Raw genomic sequence first — 21,212 nt, 5'->3', positions numbered from 1 at the left:
CAAAACGTAAGGCTTTATCATCTTTCCGTGCCCAAAATGCGAAATCAAAATTTGAACGTGCGGAATAATGCTTGGAGGGGGTCCGAGGCTGTCTGAGAACCAAGACAAAGACGACTGACTGACTGACTGACTGACAGACCGGCCGGTGGGGGGTTCTTTTTTTTTTTTTTTCTTAAAAAAAAAAAGAACCCCCACCGCGGTTGATGAAGACATGGGGGGGCTACGATTCTTTACCTGTACGAGGTGCCCCCTACGAACCTTCAGCTCTTTTTCTTTCTTTCTCCTGCGGTAGAAAGAGAGATAAAGAGTCTGGAGAGCCGAAATTGAATCATCGACATGCGACGTCTCCTCGAAGAATTCTCCTTTACCGGCGATTCCGAACCTCCCTCCTCCTTCTTCTCGAATACCACGCCGACTACGATCTATACCTGACGGGCATACCGACTGAAAAGACCAGGAGGATTTGCGATAGAGGGGGAACGTGTATAAGAGATGGGATGGGAAGGGCTTAGTTCGATTGATCGAAAACACGGTACTGCGCCTTCGAAAGAGCGTTCTACAAACACACCGGCTCTATTTAAGGGCTACGAACGCGAGCCTTCCTAGCTCTACGACGAAAGAGAACGATGTTTGTACTATACGGATCGAGGCCGCCCGTAGGGCCACACGTATTCGACAGTTGTCGAGAGAAAACTCGACGCACATCACTATGAATTGCTTTTAGGGGGTTTACAGGTGTCCAGCTATTTGACGAGAGGTTTTCCCCAACGTGGTTTTTACTCTCGATTAGATAGTACTTTGTATATAATTCCTCTACTTAGCACGTCGCCGTACCCCATGGGAGGTCCCCAGGGTCCAAGCATTGCGTTTTGGATACCCGCCCGACGTTAATAAATACAACAACAACAACAAAAATTGATGAAGACATGCAAAGTGGGCACATACAATAAATAAAACGAGAGTAAGGATCATTTGGCAGTGTTGCGCGACACGCAGATCTCCACTGACAACAGCCGCTAATAAATAAAAAGGAGTCAAGGACCCCTGGCCAGTGGAGTACAGAGGGCATCGATGAGGCTCAGGTCCAGCACAACTCTAAAGTACGATCATAGTGACAGATTCAAGTAAACCCGATCTTGAGGGCGTGTTGCCGGCGAAGAGCACAACCGCAGCCTTCTCTGACCTGGGCTTGGAGCTGCCACTCGACTGCTCGCTGCAGGCAGAACACGCAAACTTCGCACGCACGTTATTCCGGCTCTCGTACACCCCGACGTGTATACCAAACTATCACAACCACCCTCTTGCTCGATATTTGCCACGAGACGCGACCTTCCAAACAAACATGTCTTCCGCATCATCGCGGCCCCGGGGTAACCGGCGTGTGGATAGCATCCAGAATGAGAAGCGCATATCCCGCGCCCCTTCACGAATACGGGCCAAAGCAGTCAGTTACAATGATGCATACACATTTGCCCTCAGGGTCGCATATCTACACCATCTTCTTCAGCCCAGGGCCAAAAGGAAGCAGTTTGTTCCAGCACCAAAGCCCTTGAAAGTCCGGAAGACTCTCATGATTGGAGATCTGGTACAGGAGTTTTCTCTCATAAAGGACACCAAGAGCGCCAAGTTTCCCCATGGCTTCATGTCACCACTGGAGAAGCGGATACAAGGCGTCTTGATGGGAACAGAGAAACTTCCTGGATACAACGATGCGGCTGTTAAGCGGACTTTTGCTGAAGCATATACGGCCTTTACAGAGGCAGGGTTTCGACGGCGGATGGACAAGGAACGCAGGGTGGAAGACCTGGTTCTGATCTTTTATTCGAACGCAACGAAGGCTTTACAAAAGGGCAAGGCTCCGGACGAAGATTCTTGGAAGTTGCTAGTTGACCAGCATGTTGCCCTGTTCGTAAGGCTCATCAGCAATACTCTCAAATCCCATGGCAACGACAGGGACAGACCCGAACTTATGAGTCGATTGGCGACATTGGAAAGCAAATTGCTCACAAACGACCAAGACTTGTCTAACGACACTGCCGATGGACCTGGCGGATCAAGCATCGAAGTTGTGGTGCCGCTGAGCACCGACGTGAAAGATATGCCAATGGTTCAGACTGTGGCCAGGATATTCGGCTTGGCTCTTTCTCAGGTCCAGTCTGATATTGATTTAAATAACAAGATGTGGACAGAAGAAAATGCTCTGAGCGACCTCAAGGCATACCAACACTGCCTTAACGCCAGTACTAGGAAGACTTTGCGGAGTGATGATTTTGATCTGGAGGAAGGTTATCAGGCATGGAAAGCAGCGGAAGGCCCTGAGCTGTCCCAGATGATGGCTCAGATACTTCAGGCCAAGCCAGAGCTCGTAAAATCAACTTCAAGCTCCAATAGACCTCTTCCACCTGTCAGAACTTCATCGTATATAAATGACGACCAGACCTATTCCGACATCGCCAAGACAATTTCAAATCCAGGCGAACTAAGCTCCTCGTCATATGCATTCGATCAGCCTTTCGATATGAGTGCTCTATCGCTCGACGATGAGAAAACTGGCCGACTACACCTCGAAGAATCCACCTACACGTTCATTCCACCAGATCCGCGCTCATTCTACCGAGCCATTCTGTGCCATGCCATGACCTTTGATCAGCTACATGCTCCCTCCGACGCCTCGGCCACTAGCCCGCCTCTTTCTCGAGCTTCTACCGAGTTATTGAACGAGCTTTGCATGCGATGGCGAATCCCCCAATTCTCACGCCTTGTACTATTCCTAGATGTAGCTGCTCAAAAGTTTCTGGACCAGGAGATTGGACTTGACGAGCTTGACTCTTCTTTCGAATTTGTGAAGAACCCACCCGTCGAAAATAAGCGGGCCAGTATATACTCGCATCCCGCCACCCCAAGTCTGGCTTCTATCGATCAAAGTTACTGGACAGTCCAGGACTTTGCCTTGTATCGCCAGGTCCTATCAAGTCTAAACGATGGTCTCCTCCGCGATCTCTACGATTTGCTTCAGCATTGCTACGATACGAAGCCACCGTCCCCTGGTCCTGTCCTGACAGTTCTAGATAATCACATTCATGGTGACCCTTCTTTTGATTTGGGCTCTGGCGAACTCGATGCCTACAAGGTTCAGCTGGCAGATGGGCTGCGATCTAAGGCTGCGTCTGTCTATCGAGGTTACCTAGAGACCGAGATACCCCAAAATCAAGAAGAGTGGCAGTTCTACCATGTTGTCCAACTCGGAAAGTCCGTCGTAAAGCTTTGCGAGCGGATTCAAAAACGATACAGGAAGAATCCGGACATCATGGGTGTCAACCCATTGATGATTCTCGTAGAAACCATGTTCCCAAGTTTCGAAAACGACGCTGGAGATCTAATCCAGCGGATTCTTCGCGTTGCTCAAGAGAACAACACCGAGGTAGATTTACAAGACGGATTTGACCTCTACCGGGAATTGGTCGAAATCCGTCGAATCCACCATGGAGCACTTCCCGAAGTTCCATTCGCCTTCCATATTGAAGAGCTGTTAGCAGACTTTGTATGGCGCTGGATTAAGGTGTCCGAGTCGAAAATGGTGGAACTGGTAGATGAGGCTATCAAGCAAGACCAATTTCAAGTTCGATCAGACAGCCATGATAGACCTGCCACAGACGACGAGCGACACAGTGTATCCGTGATTGATATATTCCGTCTATTTAACCAGACAGCAGATCAGATATTTCAGCTCGAGTGGGATCATGACGTACAATATGCAAAGTTCATGACAGCCTTATCGAAGGCGTTCGGTATAGGACTAGCGAGATATTGCGAGGTTGTGGAGGGAAGATTCGTCAAGGAAATGGACAGACTCTCCCCTGCGCAAGAAGCTGCTGCCGCGCAGACCAAGCAGGAGAAATGGATGCAACTTGCCAAGGATGCCTGGAACAACAAGGAAAAGATCGAGCCATTCCAGTTCTACCCCGAGGTATGTTGATGCCCATATCTGATTTATCCTGCTGACAACCTATCCTAGTCTTTCGTGAAACTGAACAATATTGAGTACGCTGTACAGCAGCTTGACGTTCTGGAGAAGACCATGAATGTTGATGCCTGCGCGGACGTTCTGGCAAAGAACGCCCCGCCCAAAGAGAAGCAGCGAAGGACTTCGAAATACGTTTTTACAATCAAGATTGTGGAAGCCGAAGAGCTCAAAGCTTGTGACCCAAACGGAACTAGTGATCCATACGTCGTTCTGGGCGACGAGTACCAGAAACGTCTTGCAAAGACAAGAGTGGTAATGAGAAGCCTCAACCCTCGTTGGGAAGAGTCAGTAGACATTACAGTCCAGGGAGCTCTCAATGTTATCGCAACAATCTGGGATTGGGACACCTTTGGTGATCACGATTTCGTAGGAAGAACATCGCTGAAGCTGGACCCGGTCCATTTCAGCGATTATCTGCCTCGAGAATACTGGCTGAACTTGGACACCCAAGGCAGGCTTTTACTTCGTGTCAGCATGGAAGGAGAGAGAGATGATATCCAATTTTATTTTGGCAAGGCCTTCCGCTTGCTCAAAAGGACAGAGAGGGACATGACTCGGCACATTACCGATAAGGTAAGCGATAATGCAAGTTTCTTCCTCACCAGGCTAATTGTCTGTTAGCTCTCACAGTACATAAAGAACTCCCTATCGACGGAGGCTTTGAGGCATGTCATCTCTCCTGGTGGAATCTCCGCATCCGTCACAAGTCTATGGAAGAGCCGACAGTCCATCGTGACAACCATCTCGCCTCTAGATGTCGAGAACGCTCTGAAGCCTCTCTTCACATATTTCGACGAGAATTTTGCGATCATGAAGCAAACTCTGACTGATTCATCCATGGTCATGGTCATGACTAGACTCTGGAAAGAAGTCCTCCTTGCCCTAGAAGGTCTCCTTGTCCCGCCCTTATCAGACAAACCGTCCAGCCAACGCCCACTCACACAGCAAGAGATGGACATTGTGTTCAAATGGCTCGAGCTACTCTTCGAATTCTTCCACGCCCGCGACGAAGAAACCGGCGAAGTAATGGGTGTCCCAGCGGACGTCCTCAAGTCGCCCAAGTACCATGAACTCGCTTCCCTCAACTTCTTCTACTTCGACACTACGGAAAATCTCATCCGTACATCGGAGCGCATGACTACGGCCTCCATCCAACGCGCCAACGTTCAGCGAAACCGCCTTTCGGCGCCGCCTACCCTCGGGGCCAGCTTTGGAGGCTTGATGGGCGCGACTTCGATGAAGAGGTCCAAGAGCATTATGCTGAGCCGGAATCTGGGCACGATGAAGAAGGCCAAGGAGGAGAAGAGGAAGGAGGCGCAGGCTGATCCGAGTGATGATATGATTTTGAGGATTCTCCGGATGAGGCCCGAGGCTACGAATTATCTGAGGGATCGATCCAGGCAGAAGGAGAGGCTGGCCGCGGCAGCTGCGGCGGAGATGATCGTGAGGCAGAGCCTTGCGGCTGGGGGACCGAGATTTGGGGCGAACCATCTGCCGCGGAGGTGAGTTGCGGTGCGCGACGTGCATATCTGGTTTGCAGGCGTTGGGCAGGGTGGGGGGGGGGGGGGGGGGGGGGGGGGGGGGAGGGAGGTGGGATGGAGTGGGGAAGTATATGAGGATGATCGTTGCTGGATTATGACCTGTAACTTGTGGGATGGCGTTAGAGAGATACCACAGCGTTATTAATGCTTTGATTTGATTCAGCCATGAAGGGGGGGGGGGGGTTTTTCTTCTTCTTCCCCTTTTTTTCTAATCTCTTTTTTTCTCTGTACAGTAGAGGCAGCGCCATCTACGATAGAGCTTCTCCTTCTTCCTCTTCTGCTAGGAATTAATAAACACGTGGACGATGAATGAAACAAGAAATCAGTTTGTCTAGGAAGTCGAACGACAAAGAGGACCATATTGTATGGAGTACAGGGAAGGAGATGGGAGAGGCTGGTTGGATGGATGAGCCCCTCCTTGCATCGGTGAGTGACATCATGGTGTGTCACCCACCTTTGTTTCATCCCGAGTCACAGCCACACCTGCCAGGGAAGGGAAAGGCAGGTCAAGTCGCACATCTTTACTTATCAGTGGGGGGAGTACGGTGGTAGTAGGTAGGCATTGTAGAAAGAAGAAGGAGGGGAAGAAGCCGAAGAAGAAGAAGCAGCAGAAGAAGAAGAGAATTCAGCTTTGGACGGATCTCAGCATAGTGGGTACGTACGTACATACGTACGGTACGGGTAGTACTACCGGTAGTAGTTGTACAAGTCGGTCAGTACCTGATCTAATTAATGCATGAAAGGAGTTAATCTAGGGTTGGGTAGGATAGGTAAGGATAGGTACTACCTAGACCGCGGGACGAGGGGAGTTGGACGGGAATACGAGCGAGAGTGGCAGAACCGGTACGGATGGTGGTTCGCATGTCGATGTAGGTCGTAGGTCGCAGGTCGTAGGTCGTAGGTCGTAGGTCGTAGGTCGTAGGTCATACATAGGTCGTAGGTCATACATAGGTCATAGGTACCGGTAGTACGTAGTACTACGTATATTGTTGTTTGACGTCGGATTGATGATGCTCCTCCGGTCCTCCGCATTAATACCAATTCGTTCATGCAGCCCAGCCCAACGTGGCGAAAAAGACCGTTCTTGCTGCATCAGCCATGCCCCTCCTCCGTCATTCTCCCATTTCCGCTTGGCCTATGGAGGTCGTGACTGGATCGGGCCTGAGATCCGCCCTCGACGCCGAGGTCAGGGTAGGAGTAGGGGTTAGGGGGTTAGGGGGCAAGGGGGTAAGGGGGTAAGGCCCACGGGTAGGGCGTCGGCTTCTTCGTACAACGAACGGGCTCCTGTTGATGTTACGTATCGTCGTTGTGGTTGACTTGTTGGCAAGCAGGCAAGCAGGCAAGCCTTCGACTCCCATTCAAGGCGCAGCCCTTGCACGTATCTGTGCTCTCTCAGTGCTTCTGTGCTCTCCCTGTGCTCTGCCCTCAGCCCGCGGCTGTAGTGAGCCGTCTCTGCGTCAAGAATGCAAATTCGCTGCCCACCCTCATTATCGTCCTACCGGTATTCCAATTCCTATTCATATTCCGATTCCGATTCCGATTCCTATTCCTATTCCTATTCTTATTCTTGTTCCATGCATGCATGACCTTCCTCTCCTGAACTTCCTCACTCCCTTGCGAAGAGATGGTAAGTCAGAATTCAGCATCCAGCATCCCGAATCTCGACGTCGCATTGCACCACATCACATCACCGGTACATGGCCATCATCGCACAGTTCCATAGACAACCACCGACCACCGACCACCGACCACCGACCACCGACCTCCGACCACCGACCCCAACCCCAACCCTCGTCCCTCGTCCCTCGTCCCTGCCATTTCGGAAATCGGCCTTCTCTAGTTCGGACGTCGGGTTAATTGCGAGCATCCCCGTATCGTAATCGATATCTCCTCCTTCGAGAAACTCAACTCTCAATATTGCCGGCCTCGTCAAACCCCCCAGAGAAAAGAAAGAAGAAAAGAAAAGAAAAGACCTCGGGTTCGAGTGATCACCACCCGACCCCTTTCGTCCTTTATTTGGTGACTCCGGTGTGCTTTACCACCCTCGAATCAGTGAACAGTTACTGCTCGACCACACCTTCTTTTACCGACTCTGAAGACAGGACCCCTGCACGAAATATTTCTCAGCCTTCACTCCCCCAACTGACCCCGTTCCCATACGTCCATCATTGATGTCTGGGAGTAAGCACCGATAGGAATCTTCCACGCCAGCTGAGCGCTGCACCCTGCATCGCCATGGCAGACGAAGCAACACTCGCGGCGACCTGCTCGCTCCTGCAGAGCCTTGCGACAGATGTCAGCGTTCCCTATACACCCATCCACAACGGCTTGGGGCTCAAGCTCCCCGGGCTCGAGACCACATCCAAAGTGGCCCTCGAATACGAAATCGCGGCGTTGGCTGCGAGGATCAAACTTTTAGAGACAAAGGCTTCGGGCAACCACCATACACTGCCAGACACCCCCAATGAGAGTGGTTCCCCGTCCGCCTTCGCAGATGTCTTGACAGGCAGCGGGTCCCGAGCGAGTACGAAGAGTTCAGCCATGAGGCAGAGCAACAGCATGAGTTCGTCACTGACGGGCAGACACAACTCTACCGGCGAGCGTCCGCAGAAGCTCCCCAAGCTCAGCAACGACGAGCTCATCGAGACCTTGCAGCAGGAGATAGTGGACCAGGCCGAGCAGATAAAGGAGGGGAAGCTGAAGCAATCTGCTATCGAGGCGAGGATGGAGGAGCAAGCCCAGCATCAACAACATCTCATCAACCAGTTTGAAGCCAAACGCGTTGCGTCGCTCGAGCGTGAACTCAAGAAGCACCAGCAAGCGAACGAGGCGTTCCAGAAGGCGCTGCGGGAGATTGGAGAGATCATTACGGCTGTCGCCCGGGGAGATCTGAGCAAGAGGGTTCAGATCCATTCAGTCGAGATGGATCCTGAGATTACAACGTTCAAAAGGGCAAGTTTTCACTGCTGGCTCGGTCTCGCGGTGCGTGCTCTGCTGACGGGTATAGGTCATCAACACCATGATGGACCAACTACAAATCTTCTCCAGCGAAGTTTCCCGAGTCGCCAGAGAAGTCGGGACCGAGGGTATCCTCGGTGGTCAAGCGCAAATCTCAGGCGTCGATGGCACCTGGAAAGAACTTACAGACAATGGTAGGACTTTCTCGGGATCCATACATCTGATGATCAGTTTGCTAACTTGTCCCAGTCAATGTCATGGCCCAAAATCTGACGGACCAAGTGCGCGAGATTGCCTCGGTCACAACCGCTGTAGCACATGGAGACTTGACCCAGAAGATCGCGAGACCGGCCCAGGGAGAAATTCTGCAGCTGCAGCAGACGATCAATACCATGGTGGACCAACTGAGAACGTTTGCTGCTGAGGTGACCCGTGTGGCACGAGATGTAGGAACCGAAGGTATTCTGGGTGGACAAGCAGAAATCGAGGGAGTCAAGGGCATGTGGAATACACTGACCGTCAATGTCAACGCGATGGCCAATAATCTCACGACGCAGGTCCGAGATATCGCTATGGTGACTACGGCAGTCGCCAAAGGCGATCTTACCCAGAAGGTCAAGGCGGAGTGCAAAGGAGAGATCATGCAGCTCAAGGAGACCATCAACTCCATGGTGGACCAATTGCAGCAGTTTGCTCGCGAAGTCACCAAAATCGCCAGAGAAGTTGGCACGGAAGGGAAGCTGGGTGGTCAAGCGACCGTGCACGATGTTGAGGGTACCTGGAGAGACCTGACGGAGAACGTCAATGGTATGGCTATGAATTTGACTACGCAAGTACGAGAAATCGCCAAGGTCACTACAGCTGTTGCCAAGGGAGATTTGACGAAGAAGATCGGAGTCGAGGTACAAGGAGAGATAGCATCCCTGAAGGATACTATCAACACCATGGTGGACAGATTGGGCACTTTCGCCTTCGAAGTTAGCAAAGTCGCCAGGGAAGTCGGAACTGATGGAACTTTGGGGGGCCAAGCACAAGTCGACAACGTTGAGGGAAAATGGAAGGACCTGACCGAAAACGTGAACACGATGGCAAGCAATCTAACATCTCAGGTCCGAGGTATCTCAACGGTCACTCAAGCCATTGCCAACGGTGACATGAGCCAAAAGATTGAGGTCGAGGCCGCTGGAGAGATCCTCGTCCTCAAGGAAACCATCAACAACATGGTTGACCGGCTGAGCATTTTCTCGAATGAAGTTCAGCGTGTAGCGAAGGATGTCGGTGTTGACGGGAAGATGGGCGGTCAAGCCGATGTTGCTGGGATTGGCGGAAGATGGAAAGAAATTACAACTGGTAAGATGGAAGCTCCTCGGACTTCGGCTGATTACCTCCCTAACTCTCTTCAGACGTCAACACCATGGCTATGAACTTGACTGCCCAAGTCAGAGCTTTCGGTGACATCACCAATGCTGCGACTGATGGCGACTTTACAAAGCTGATCACTGTTGAGGCGTCTGGAGAAATGGACGAGCTGAAGAGAAAGATCAACCAGATGGTCTTCAACTTGAGGGACTCCATTCAAAGGAACACGGCCGCAAGAGAGGCAGCCGAGTTTGCCAACCGGACGAAGTCAGAGTTCCTTGCAAATATGTCTCACGAAATCCGAACACCTATGGTAAGCAAAGCCCTCTATTCCAGTAAATCCTCGCAGCGAATTTGGCGGCTTCGAGGCAGAAAGCAAGCTGACTAGCTGTTATAGAATGGTATTATTGGAATGACCCAACTCACTCTAGATACGGATCTCACCCAATACCAGCGCGAGATGTTGAACATCGTCCATAATCTGGCAAACAGTCTGCTGACGATCATCGACGATATTCTGGATCTGTCCAAGATCGAGGCCAACCGAATGGTGATGGAAGAAATTCCTTATACGCTTCGAGGCATTGTCTTCAACGCTTTGAAGACGTTGGCTGTCAAGGCCAACGAGAAGTTCCTCGATCTCACATACCGTGTGGATAGCTCGGTCCCGGATCACGTTGTGGGAGATTCTTTCCGTCTGCGCCAAGTCATCCTGAACTTGGTCGGAAATGCCATCAAGTTCACAGAGCACGGCGAGGTGTCCCTGACCATCCGAAAGGCCGAGCAAGATCAGTGTGCTCCCAACGAGTATGCGATCGAGTTCTCCGTCTCCGATACTGGGATCGGTATCCAGGCAGATAAGCTAGATCTCATTTTCGATACCTTCCAGCAAGCAGATGGATCCATGACCAGAAAGTTCGGTGGGACCGGTCTTGGGCTGTCCATTTCCAAGAGACTAGTGAACCTCATGAGAGGAGACGTATGGGTGAAGAGTCAGTACGGCAAGGGTAGTACGTTCTACTTCACTTGCACAGTCCGTCTTGCAACTTCAGATATCAGCTTCATTGAGAAGCAACTGAAGCCATACCAAGCTCACAATGTCCTCTTTATCGACAAGGGACAAACCGGCCACGGTCGAGAAATCATCACGATGCTTAGGCAAATTGGTCTCATGCCCGTGGTCGTCAAGTCCGAGTCGAATATCAACCTCTCTGGAGGTGGCTCCAAGGTCGCTTCTGCATTCGACGTCATCATCGTGGACTCGATCGAAACTGCCAGACGACTCAGGTCCATTGACGAGTTCAAGTATATCCCGATTGTGCTCTTGGCACCCGTGGTCCACGTCAGTCTCAAGTCGGCCTTGGACCTTGGTATCACATCATACATGACCACTCCCTGCCTGACGATCGATCTTGGAAACGGCATGATTCCGGCACTGGAAAACAGGGCTGCGCCATCATTGGCCGACAACACCAAGTCATTCGAGATTCTTTTGGCTGAAGATAACATCGTCAATCAACGTTTGGCTGTCAAGATCTTGGAGAAGTATCACCACGTTGTGACTGTCGTTGGAAATGGTCAGGAAGCCCTCGACGCTATCAAGGAGAAGAGATACGATGTCATCCTGATGGATGTGCAGATGCCCATCATGGTAGGTTCTTCCGAGTGCCGTGATATTGGCCTTGCTAACTGTTCGAATAGGGCGGGTTCGAGGCCACCGCCAAGATTCGCGAGTATGAGAGGAGTCTCGGTACTCAGAGAACGCCAATCATTGCACTGACTGCCCACGCTATGCTGGGCGACCGAGAGAAGTGCATCCAAGCACAGATGGACGAGTACCTGTCAAAACCTCTGAAGCAGAATCATCTAATCCAGACGATTCTGAAGTGCGCAACCTTAGGAGGCGCACTGTTAGAAAAGGGGCGAGACGTGCGGACATCTGCGAAGGACGAGTCTCCCAAGGCCCCGGCTGGGTCATCGAACAGTCAACTTCCGCCCGTACCAAAACCTGGCAACTCAGGCCTGCGTCCACCCCTCGAGCCCCGTGCCTATACCACTACCGGGCCTATCAACCATGGAAGCTTGGAGAGCCCTACGATCGTGACGGCAGATTCAGAAGATCCGCTGGCTAGAGTAAGTCGCTCCTGAATGCCATACTACCACAGGAGCCCATGCTAAGCTTTGCCAGCTTCTCATGCGCGCACATAGTTCCTAGAAGATACAGGCACCGTTGAAGACCTAGAGAGAGCATTTGACTAACAGAAAAAAAACTTCTTCCTTGATACCACCATTGCAGGCCTTTTACTTCACGTTTCCCTTTACTTGCAACTGCTTTCTGAAATGATGTTTTCTGAGATGATGCTTTCACTGGCGATGGCGTTACAGGCACGGAGTTAGAGGGGACATTGCATGACACTGCGCCGTCTTGTCAGCCGGCATGGGATGGATGCAGGTACACCCTGAAGCTGAGGAGCACGTATAGCGCGGCGTCTGATTTGTGTGCATTTTTTTACGGTGTGACTTGTCTCGCTGCTCCCGGTTCGTCGTCTCTTCGAAATAGGGACCGCTGACCTTGGCTTGGGGGCGGAAACATGGGAGTGAATTGAAAGCCTGGGATTCGATTGCCATTTCTTCTTCTCTCGTTGCTAGGTGTTGTGCATGGGGCGGGTCGACTGGGAGAAGATAGATTCTTGGGAATGGAAGGCGTGGAGGAGATATATGTAGAGGGGATCGGTAGAGCAGATGAGATGATTAGGTGATGGGGGATTTTGACCTGGGATGGAATGGCAATCCGAATGCTTATGACCGCGCTGCCCTCCCCTTTGCTCCTTTGCTCCTTTGCTCCTTTTGAACCTGAATTGACTGTACGGGTCTCTGCGATTGCTCTTCGCTCTCGTTACCCTTCGATGATTTGAGAGGTGTCTTCGTAGGAGGGGGGGGGCTCATACGGAAGTGTGTGTGAATGAAGTACCTACCCTACCTACCTACCTACCTACCTACTGGTCTCTTCTGCTCCCGCGCAGCAATACCCTTTGTGTGTATGTATATTATATTATATATATATATATATATATATATTGAACGGGAGAGGACGGATAGCGGGCGGGGTGAATACGATAGGTAAGGTAGGTAAGGTACGTACCACAGAGTGGAGAGGCGTCGAGAGGCGAAGAGTTTGCTACCCTCTCTGTTTTGTCTATGTGTGTGTGTGTGTGTGTGTGTGTGTGTGTGTATGTGTGTGTGTGTAAGTATATGTATTATCGGGCTTTATCTACGGAAGACTTTGTCTTTCTTTGCTGTTTGTTGGTTTGTTTGTTTGGGTGTGTGTTTGGGTGTGTGTCTGTTTGTGTGTTTGTGTGTTCGGTGGGTGGTCAGTCTATAGTGGAGCGGGGGGGGGGGGGGGGGGGCGAAGGAGTGGCTAGATTTCATGTCCTCTTTCAAAACGTCTGGGTTAGTTTGGTTTGGTTAGGGTTTGGTATAGGTTTGGTTGGATTTGGTTGAGTTGGGTATGTGTTTGGTTGGGTTGAGTTGGGTATAGGTTTGGTTGGGTTGGGTTTGGTTGAGTTTGGTTTGGGGGTTAAACCATATATATATATTTTTTTCTCTTACAGAGCCTCGGGTGTTGGTTCCCTTTCTTGCTTTCTTTCTTTCTCTCATACTCTCTCTCATATTCCTCACCTTGCAGCCATCACCCCCTTTTCTATGGCTTCTTCTCTTTTTTTTCTTCTTTTCTTTAATCAATCAATCAGACCCGAGTCCTGAGTCTTGAGTGCCGAGTCCCGCATCGTGTACTATGCGATTCATTTGGTTGTACAGAATAGAAGATAGAATAGAACACACCTCACACCCCCCACGCCTTCAGCTGGGCGGCCTTTTTCGGGATAACTAAAAAACCAAACGGAAGTGAACGGAACTGGACTGAACCGAACTAGGTTCATGTACGGAATATGTGTAAGTGATTAATTAACTGATTGCTCACTTTTTTTTAGGGGGAGTTCCTCCACCTCTTGCTACTCTCTTGATGGCTTCCTGTCTTGCCTTGCCATGTTCCTTCTTGCCCTTTGGTTGAAATGTGGAAAGTAATCTGCAAGGGAGGGAGGGAGGGGGAGAGGGGGAAGGGGGGAGTTTAGGAGGTTTGTCCGGCGTGGAATGGATTGGAATTGGTGAGGGGTTGGGATTTCTTGAAAAAGAAAAGAGAAGAAAAGGCTGGGGATAAAAAATGGATGGGGGTTGGGTTGGGGTTGGGGTTGGGGTGGAAAGGTGAGGTGAGGTGAGGTGAGGTGAGGTGAGGTGAGCTGTCAGAATTTAAAATACACTCACTCTCTGTGGTACGGAGCGGTGCTTGTGATGGGTACCCTGGGATTTACCTACCTACCTAGGGATAACATGAGTACGAGAGATAAAATGCCTCGGGAGGGACGTAATAGCACGCAAGCGAGGCTCTGAGCAGTGGTGGATGGTCGGTATGGCCTTGTCGATATTTGTTTACTTACCGGTACATGTGTATTTGTCGAAAAAGGCTGGATGGCAGATTCTGGGATCGAGCAGCCAGCCAGCCAGCCAGCCAGCCAAGCGGGCCTCGTTTCGATGCGACGACTTGACTCGTGCAACGCAATCTGAGTCAGCCAGCAGCACAAACACCGCGAGCAGCGAGCAGTCAGCAGCCAGCAACCAGCAGCCAGCAGCCTTTCGAATGATTCATGGCCAATGGTAACAAATGGAAACCGGATTGGGTGGTGCTAGGCCGTTGAGTAGGTACTAGAAGAGGTATTACGTGCAGCTCGGAGCCAGTACCAGTCGTAGCCATGGCACGAAAGGGTGGGGGGAAGGGGGGGGGAGGGACGTTCCTTGGAAAAGAACGTACCTGAGACTATTATTCTGATGATGTTGATGATGATACAGTAGGAATGGGGGGGTTTTTTTCTTCTTTCGTTGAATTCCCCGGTGGAAGTTTCCAACTAGAAGTGGGTTAGCTAGCTATGATGGTTGTACATAGGGTTATGAGCGAGCTACTTACTACTTACGGATGGCTGGCTCCGTGGAGTGAGTGCCGTGGGCGTGCGTACGAGATTTTATACTGTACGGACTACTGTACGTACCTTACTGTACGGTATTCTTGAGCCGCTGAACTTGAGCGGGCATGCCTTTCTCGCTTGTGACCGACGGGCTCCGGCATTTGCGTGCGCTTACGGCTGCGCATGTGGTAGGTGTCGCTACGGTACTGTACGGTACTGTATAGTCTGCTGTACGAAGTAAATATCCACTGACAACTGCACTGCACCGTACCTTTGAACTGCCTTTCACCCTCTTGTGATTGGTGGCGATTGGATATAAAAGTGGTGATGTGATGGTGTTTCAATGCTCGGGCCCGGCGGACATGGATGACGTTTAGAGCCAAAGTACTACTATGTTTGTTCTGTTCATTCAGAGTTTGGTCCAAGGTGCAGGTACCAGTACGGTACGTAGGCGAGAAGGTCTATTTCTGCTCTGCTCCTTACAAGAGAGACGAAGATGAAGATGGCCGGAAAAGAGGCGGACGGCGTGTATTGATCCACGACCATGTACGCTCAAGAGAAGGATGAAGAAAGAAAGGGCTGTTTGCTTGCTCATGTAGGTACGCGATAGCCAACCGGCTCTGCTTCTCTTCTGCTTAGAGACGGCGATGCACGAAAGCAAGACACTCAAGACACTTCGGAAAGGCGGATAGATCATGCAAGGCACCAAGAATTCAATGGCAAGCTAGGACGGAAACCGGAGTATATAGGTAGTAGTACCGTACTACCTACTACAACTAATTGCTGCCCTGGGCTGCCATGATTTGGTGTCTCGTCTGCCCTATCCATCTCGGTGATGGCCAGATAAAGCCAACTCGGCCTTTATCGCCTATTTGTTTCCTTTTGAGAAACACTGAGCCTCGGCCGTACCACGTCTTTGCAGAGGTCTGAAAATAGATCTCTCGATACGCCCGTCTATATCGGTACTCTCGCCCAACCAGCAATAAGCAGAATCCCAGGTCGCAGTACGTGAAAAGGCTTGATGCCGACCCAATCTATTTAATTTTTTTTCTTATTTTCCCGTGTCCTTTGACAACTACAACTACGGATGGCCTCTTTCTTCGTTCTCCTCGCTCACTCCTCAATCGGCCTTCCTCTCCCCGTCCCTCTCCTTCCCTTCTTCTTTCTTAAGATGCAGCCGTCTGCCTGCGTCTGCATCTGCATCTGCATCTGCATCATGATCCAGATCCGAGGTACCGCAGGCGCATATAGGCTCTAGCACAGAAGCCACTAAGTAATAAAAATGCCCCTAAGGCTAAGACCTAGCTTGCGCTGGGGCCCTGGCCCAAATCTGGAGCCAAGGAGGCTGATGACCAAAAAATGACAGATGCAAGCTGTCCAGTTTCCAGGTTGACAGGAGGAGAGAAAGAAGAGTCGGGTTAATTGCGAGCCGGCTTGACCAGCGAATAGCACGTCGTGCGCGACGGACAGAGAGACAGACAGATGGACTGATACAGTAGACTGGTACAGTAGACTGATAGACTGATGGACCGAGACATACATACGTAGGTCGAGGTCGGTATTTCCTACGTACTACGGTACTACTACTACTACTACTACTACTACTACTACTACTACTACTACGACTACGACTACGACTACGACTACTACTTACTAGTCGTAAAAGAATCAAAAACTGGGGTAGAGAGCGTAATCAGAGACACCACCACTGCCTCTAGCTCTGTGGCGATTGGCGAACTCTGCACTACCACGACCACGACACGACATAGAGTTTAGGGCAGCTCCTCATCCCATTCCATCCCCTCCTTCTACCCACATTCGCTCGCGCTATTACACTTGCATTTGCCCTCGCATTTACCTTCCGCCTTTTCTTCCCTCTCCCACTCCCTCTCCCACTACAACTCCCTTCGTCTTCCACCTCCATCCATCTCACCCTCACCTCCCCCCCCCCCCATCATCAAACCTCGACCTTCCCCTTTATCGAATTCGTTCTGCACAGTCTGTTTGCGTCAATTGTTTCCTGTCGATATCCCCGGTCCCTCGTGTCCTTTCGTATCGCCGGTGTTTCTCGCTGTCGCGCAATTTTCCGCCCTTTTCATCGGAATCAGTCAATCAATCAATCAATCAATCACGCAATCCTAGTTTTTCCCGCCAGGTTCAAAATCCGTGAGTGACAACATCTTCCGGCTGCGAAACGCGATGGGAGGCGTGATGACCACACTATACAACCCCTCATCAGCTTGCTTTTGTTTTTGCTTTTGCCTCTGCCTCTGCCAACAGCTACGCTTGTCTATGCTGTAGCCCGCATCATCCGGAGGCTCCGTCGCATGGTGGAAAGAAACATCAACTCCGAGGCTAGGCGACAGGCGACGCAGGCGCAAACCTCGGGTTGACATCGCCGGTCTTCAATGCATGGCCTTCCCGATACGCGCTTGCTGTCACGGTTGGCCGAAAGCTCTTTGGCAGAGGCCAGCGCAACAGTGTATTCCTCAGCAGCATTTTCGCGCGATCGATGCCGTACTGCCCCGCAGAATTTTCGCTGACCTTGTTTGTGCCGCCTACAGAGTCCGACGTTAATCACCCGCGAATTTCTCCTCGCGAACTTACCCTCTTTGACGCCCTCTCGCCCTTTACCGTCGCAAGCGTTGTCATTGCATCAAAATTGACTTTTCGTCTGCGTCGCGTAACGAATATCACGGAGTCCGGTTGAATACCATCTTCGAGCTGGTTCTGCAATCCTTTTGAGGTAAGCCGATACCTGAACACCCCTATGTGGTTGGCAGACCTATACGAAGAACTCGAAGGGAGATTTGGAGGCAGATGGACATGTGCGTCACACGATGTCGATGTGGCAGTACGCAGGCTGTCAGCATGTCCCATTTGCGATTTCGGAGTCAGAGCACTGAACTATAGCGACGATGGCCCACGTCCCATTTTGCATAGCTGCATGCGTCGCTCCAACTCAGCCAGGAGGACTCCCTCCCCTTCACTCCCTCTACCCCAAGCGAAATTCTTTGTTTTGCACTCGGGTTCCGCCCGCCAAAATTCGATTTGTCGCGGCCGTAGTCTCGGCTAGCTGATGATACCCATCGGCATGTATAACGAGCGGCGCAATGCTTTCCGTAGTGGAATCGTACTGGGGAAAGTTTCCATGGGTTATTGATGCCTATTCCTAGGGATCTGAAAACCCAGCTCATCAGCCAATACGCCTTGGTAGAGGAAGTCATGCCCGGCAATTTTTATAAGCCCATTGACCACTCGCCGAGCAAGACATTTGTTTTTCGCGGATTGACTTTGCGTTGATTTTTCTATTTTTTATGCGCATTGATGGGACTTCGAACTGCAACGGAGCTTCTAACTGGACAGTCGGTTCATGGGGTCCAAAATGACAAGGGGCTTGCAGAAGTTCAAGGGTTGTACGTTGCAGCAGAAGTCCATGCTGCGTACCTATGTTTTGGCTGTGTCCAGTGAGCAATGACAGCAGAGCGCCTGCTGTGCTATCTTATGCTGCATATCGTTCGTCTGGTGGAGGAATCTCTCATGCTGTACAGGGGCTTGTCCCCTAGGCGTCCCGTGGCTCTCCGTCTTTGGCTGCACAGTAGAGGCGGCAGTGCCAGCCCAATAACTTTCCACAGGTCCCTCAGCCATTTATACGCAGAATTGTACGGACTTTTGCTGCTCCTCGACTCCTTTGCCCTCTGATTTTGAGCTTGCGTGGTCTTTGATGTCTGGGTTTCTTTAGTGTGGCGAAGAACCGCTGCTTCGACGAAATTCGTGATCTACTTTCAAGATTCAATATCGATTCAATTTTTGTTACTGCAATTCTTCACCTTCTACTCAAGCGTACAGTCACTCTGCGCACTGCTCGAACAGTTAAAGCCACTGATTTCCACCTCAAGACTTGGGACTTCCAGGGTTCTGCCACCATTACTCACTCAGCCTAGCGCCAACGAACCACCAGAGTCGCTCACTAACTAGCTTTAACAGACCACACGCATCATCTCGTCCACGCCTTCCTTCCGCCAAATCCATCTTCCTTTTTCACCACCAATACCACCTCTCCCACGTTCGACCTCAATCTCAACCGCAACTGAAACCCCTACTCCATTCGTACTCCCTTCTACACATACATACGACATTTTCACACCCACTCGCGCCTTCTCGACAGTCATTCAAAATGGCTTTCCAGTACGACCCAAATCAGCAGCAGCCCCAGTTCCAACAGGAGAACAACGGTAACGGCGGCGGTATGCAACAACAGCAAGGTCCTCCTCCTCCTCAGGGAATGGCTCCTCCTCAACAGCAAGGTATGCAACAAGGTATGCAGCAAGGCGGCCAAGAGGGTACCTCACCTGCCCCGTTCGCTCAACAAGGTGGCAACCCAGACGGCTCCAGTGGCAGTGTCAGCGGTGATGCCAAGACAACTCTCTGGTAAGTCACATGTTCTGCACAATTCAACATTCCAACATCAACTTCTCGGCCATGGAAAATTGGAAGCCTGGCTTCCAAACCGGTACGCTTTTCGTGAGATCCAGATCTCGAGTCTGCCAATACCATGTTCTTCCACCCGCAACCTTCCTAAACTGAGCGTATCCTTCCAATCACATCCGCCCATCACCCCATTATTTTACTGCGAGAGATCGGCCTTCTTCAAGAAGATTTGATCTGCACTGACGGCGGCGCGACTTCCTCGCTTCTTTTGCGAATAGAGCCTTGGGTGCCGAACGCGCTTGCTGACAAACTTGACAGGATGGGGGAGCTCGAGCCATGGATTGATGAGAACTTTGTTCGCTCCGTCTGGTTTGGTATGGGTGAGCAGGTCAACGTCAAGATGATTCGCGACAAGTTCTCTGGGTAAGTTTATCCACTTACCATTTTATCACACCACTAACTCGCTCCTTAGCAACGCCGGATACTGTTTCATCGACTTCTCTTCCCCTGCCGCCGCAGCGAAGGCTCTTTCGCTTAACGGCTCGATGATTCCCAATACGGCCCGCCCCTTTAAGCTTAACTGGGCTTCTGGTGGTGGACTCGCAGATAGACGGTCAGAATCCCGGCTCATGTTCCTCCATTCACACTCGCACCGCATACCCTGAACCATAAGCTGACTTTAACTAGCGATGATCGTGGCCCTGAGTACTCGATCTTTGTCGGTGATCTTGGCCCGGAGGTCAATGAATACGTCCTGGTGTCTCTGTTCCAGGCTCGCTTCCCATCATGCAAGTCCGCCAAGATCATGACCGACCCCATTTCTGGCATGTCTCGCGGCTACGGCTTCGTCCGTTTCGCCGACGAGGGTGATCAACAACGTGCTTTGACCGAGATGCAAGGCGTCTACTGTGGTAACCGTCCTATGAGAATCTCTACTGCCACACCTAAAAACAAGGCTGGTGGTGGTGGGCCAGCAGGTATGCCTATGCAACAAGGTGGTCCTAACATGGGTCCCGGCATGCCAGCCGCTCCTGGTATGTACAGCATGGGTGCTCCTCCCCCAATGCAATATGGCGGTGGATATGGCCAACAGCAACCAATGAACCAATTCACCGACCCCAACAACACCACTGTTTTCGTCGGTGGTCTGTCTGGCTACGTTACCGAGGATGAGCTTCGCTCCTTCTTCCAGGGCTTTGGTGAGATCACCTACGTCAAGATCCCTCCCGGAAAGGGTTGCGGTTTCGTCCAGTTCGTCCAACGCCACGCTGCCGAGATGGCCATCAATCAAATGCAGGGCTATCCCATCGGTAACTCTCGCGTCCGCCTTTCATGGGGCCGCTCGCAAAACAACTCCGGACCCGCTGGTACTCCCTACCGTCCTGCTCCCCCTCCGCCTCAATACTCGTCTATGGGAATGCCTCCAGCTCATCCATACGGTCAATTCCAACCTCTCCAGGTAGGTGGCCCTGTGTCGTGAAGAGATACGCTCTAACACTGTGACAGTAAGCGTCGCATTTGCCCCATGGGACCCGGAGTATAGCGAATGGCGTCTTTCTGCACCAAATATTTGATCTTCCAGTCAGTTTGCTTCAGCTTTACTTTTCTCTAACCATGCCTGGATGGCTATTTCTCCTCTTAGCGTCACTCCAAAAGTATCGGATGGGTGGGGATCTGCAATTCCACGATGCCCGTGTACAAAAAGTGCATTAGATGTTTCCTTTTCACGAGTCCACGAAGGATCTAACACGCGCTGCTTTTCCTTCGACACATGTATCCTCTGAACTTTTCAGTGTGCTTCATCTTTTTTCCCTGCATTCAGTTATGTTATTTGGATGGCTAGTCTGTTGACAAGGGATTCTCGGCGAGCACCACTGGCGTCTC

At 51.1% G+C, this 21,212-nt stretch overlaps 3 protein-coding genes across 3 annotated transcripts; all 3 read left to right on the top strand.

Moving 5' to 3' along the window:
- Positions 1-1,342: 1,342 nt before the first annotated feature.
- Positions 1,343-5,530, top strand: L3040_009203 (uncharacterized protein; the record flags this gene model as incomplete). Its single annotated transcript, XM_007290421.1, has 3 exons — positions 1,343-3,967; positions 4,016-4,597; positions 4,646-5,530. The coding sequence occupies 3 exons, from the start codon at positions 1,343-1,345 to the stop codon at positions 5,528-5,530; spliced, it is 4,092 nt and encodes a 1,363-aa protein (XP_007290483.1).
- A 2,270-nt stretch (positions 5,531-7,800) lies between these two features.
- On the top strand, positions 7,801-12,097 carry L3040_009202 (uncharacterized protein; the record flags this gene model as incomplete). Its single annotated transcript, XM_066155896.1, has 7 exons — positions 7,801-8,517; positions 8,573-8,717; positions 8,773-9,873; positions 9,927-10,195; positions 10,280-11,533; positions 11,584-12,015; positions 12,071-12,097. 7 exons carry the CDS (start codon positions 7,801-7,803, stop codon positions 12,095-12,097), a joined length of 3,945 nt encoding a protein of 1,314 aa, XP_066010177.1.
- A 6,977-nt stretch (positions 12,098-19,074) lies between these two features.
- On the top strand, positions 19,075-20,837 carry L3040_009201 (uncharacterized protein; the record flags this gene model as incomplete). The annotated part of the gene is made up of 5 exons (XM_066155895.1): positions 19,075-19,328; positions 19,647-19,751; positions 19,801-19,941; positions 20,016-20,787; positions 20,835-20,837. 5 exons carry the CDS (start codon positions 19,075-19,077, stop codon positions 20,835-20,837), a joined length of 1,275 nt encoding a protein of 424 aa, XP_066010176.1.
- Between the last annotated feature and the right edge of the window lie 375 nt (positions 20,838-21,212).

The sequence above is a fragment of the Drepanopeziza brunnea genome (assembly GCF_022702325.1).
Source record: "Drepanopeziza brunnea f. sp. 'multigermtubi' strain 214-2 chromosome Unknown ctg19, whole genome shotgun sequence".
In the NCBI taxonomy this organism is placed as follows: Eukaryota; Fungi; Ascomycota; class Leotiomycetes; order Helotiales; family Drepanopezizaceae; genus Drepanopeziza; species Drepanopeziza brunnea.
This window is presented reverse-complemented; position numbering and strand designations above follow the sequence as displayed.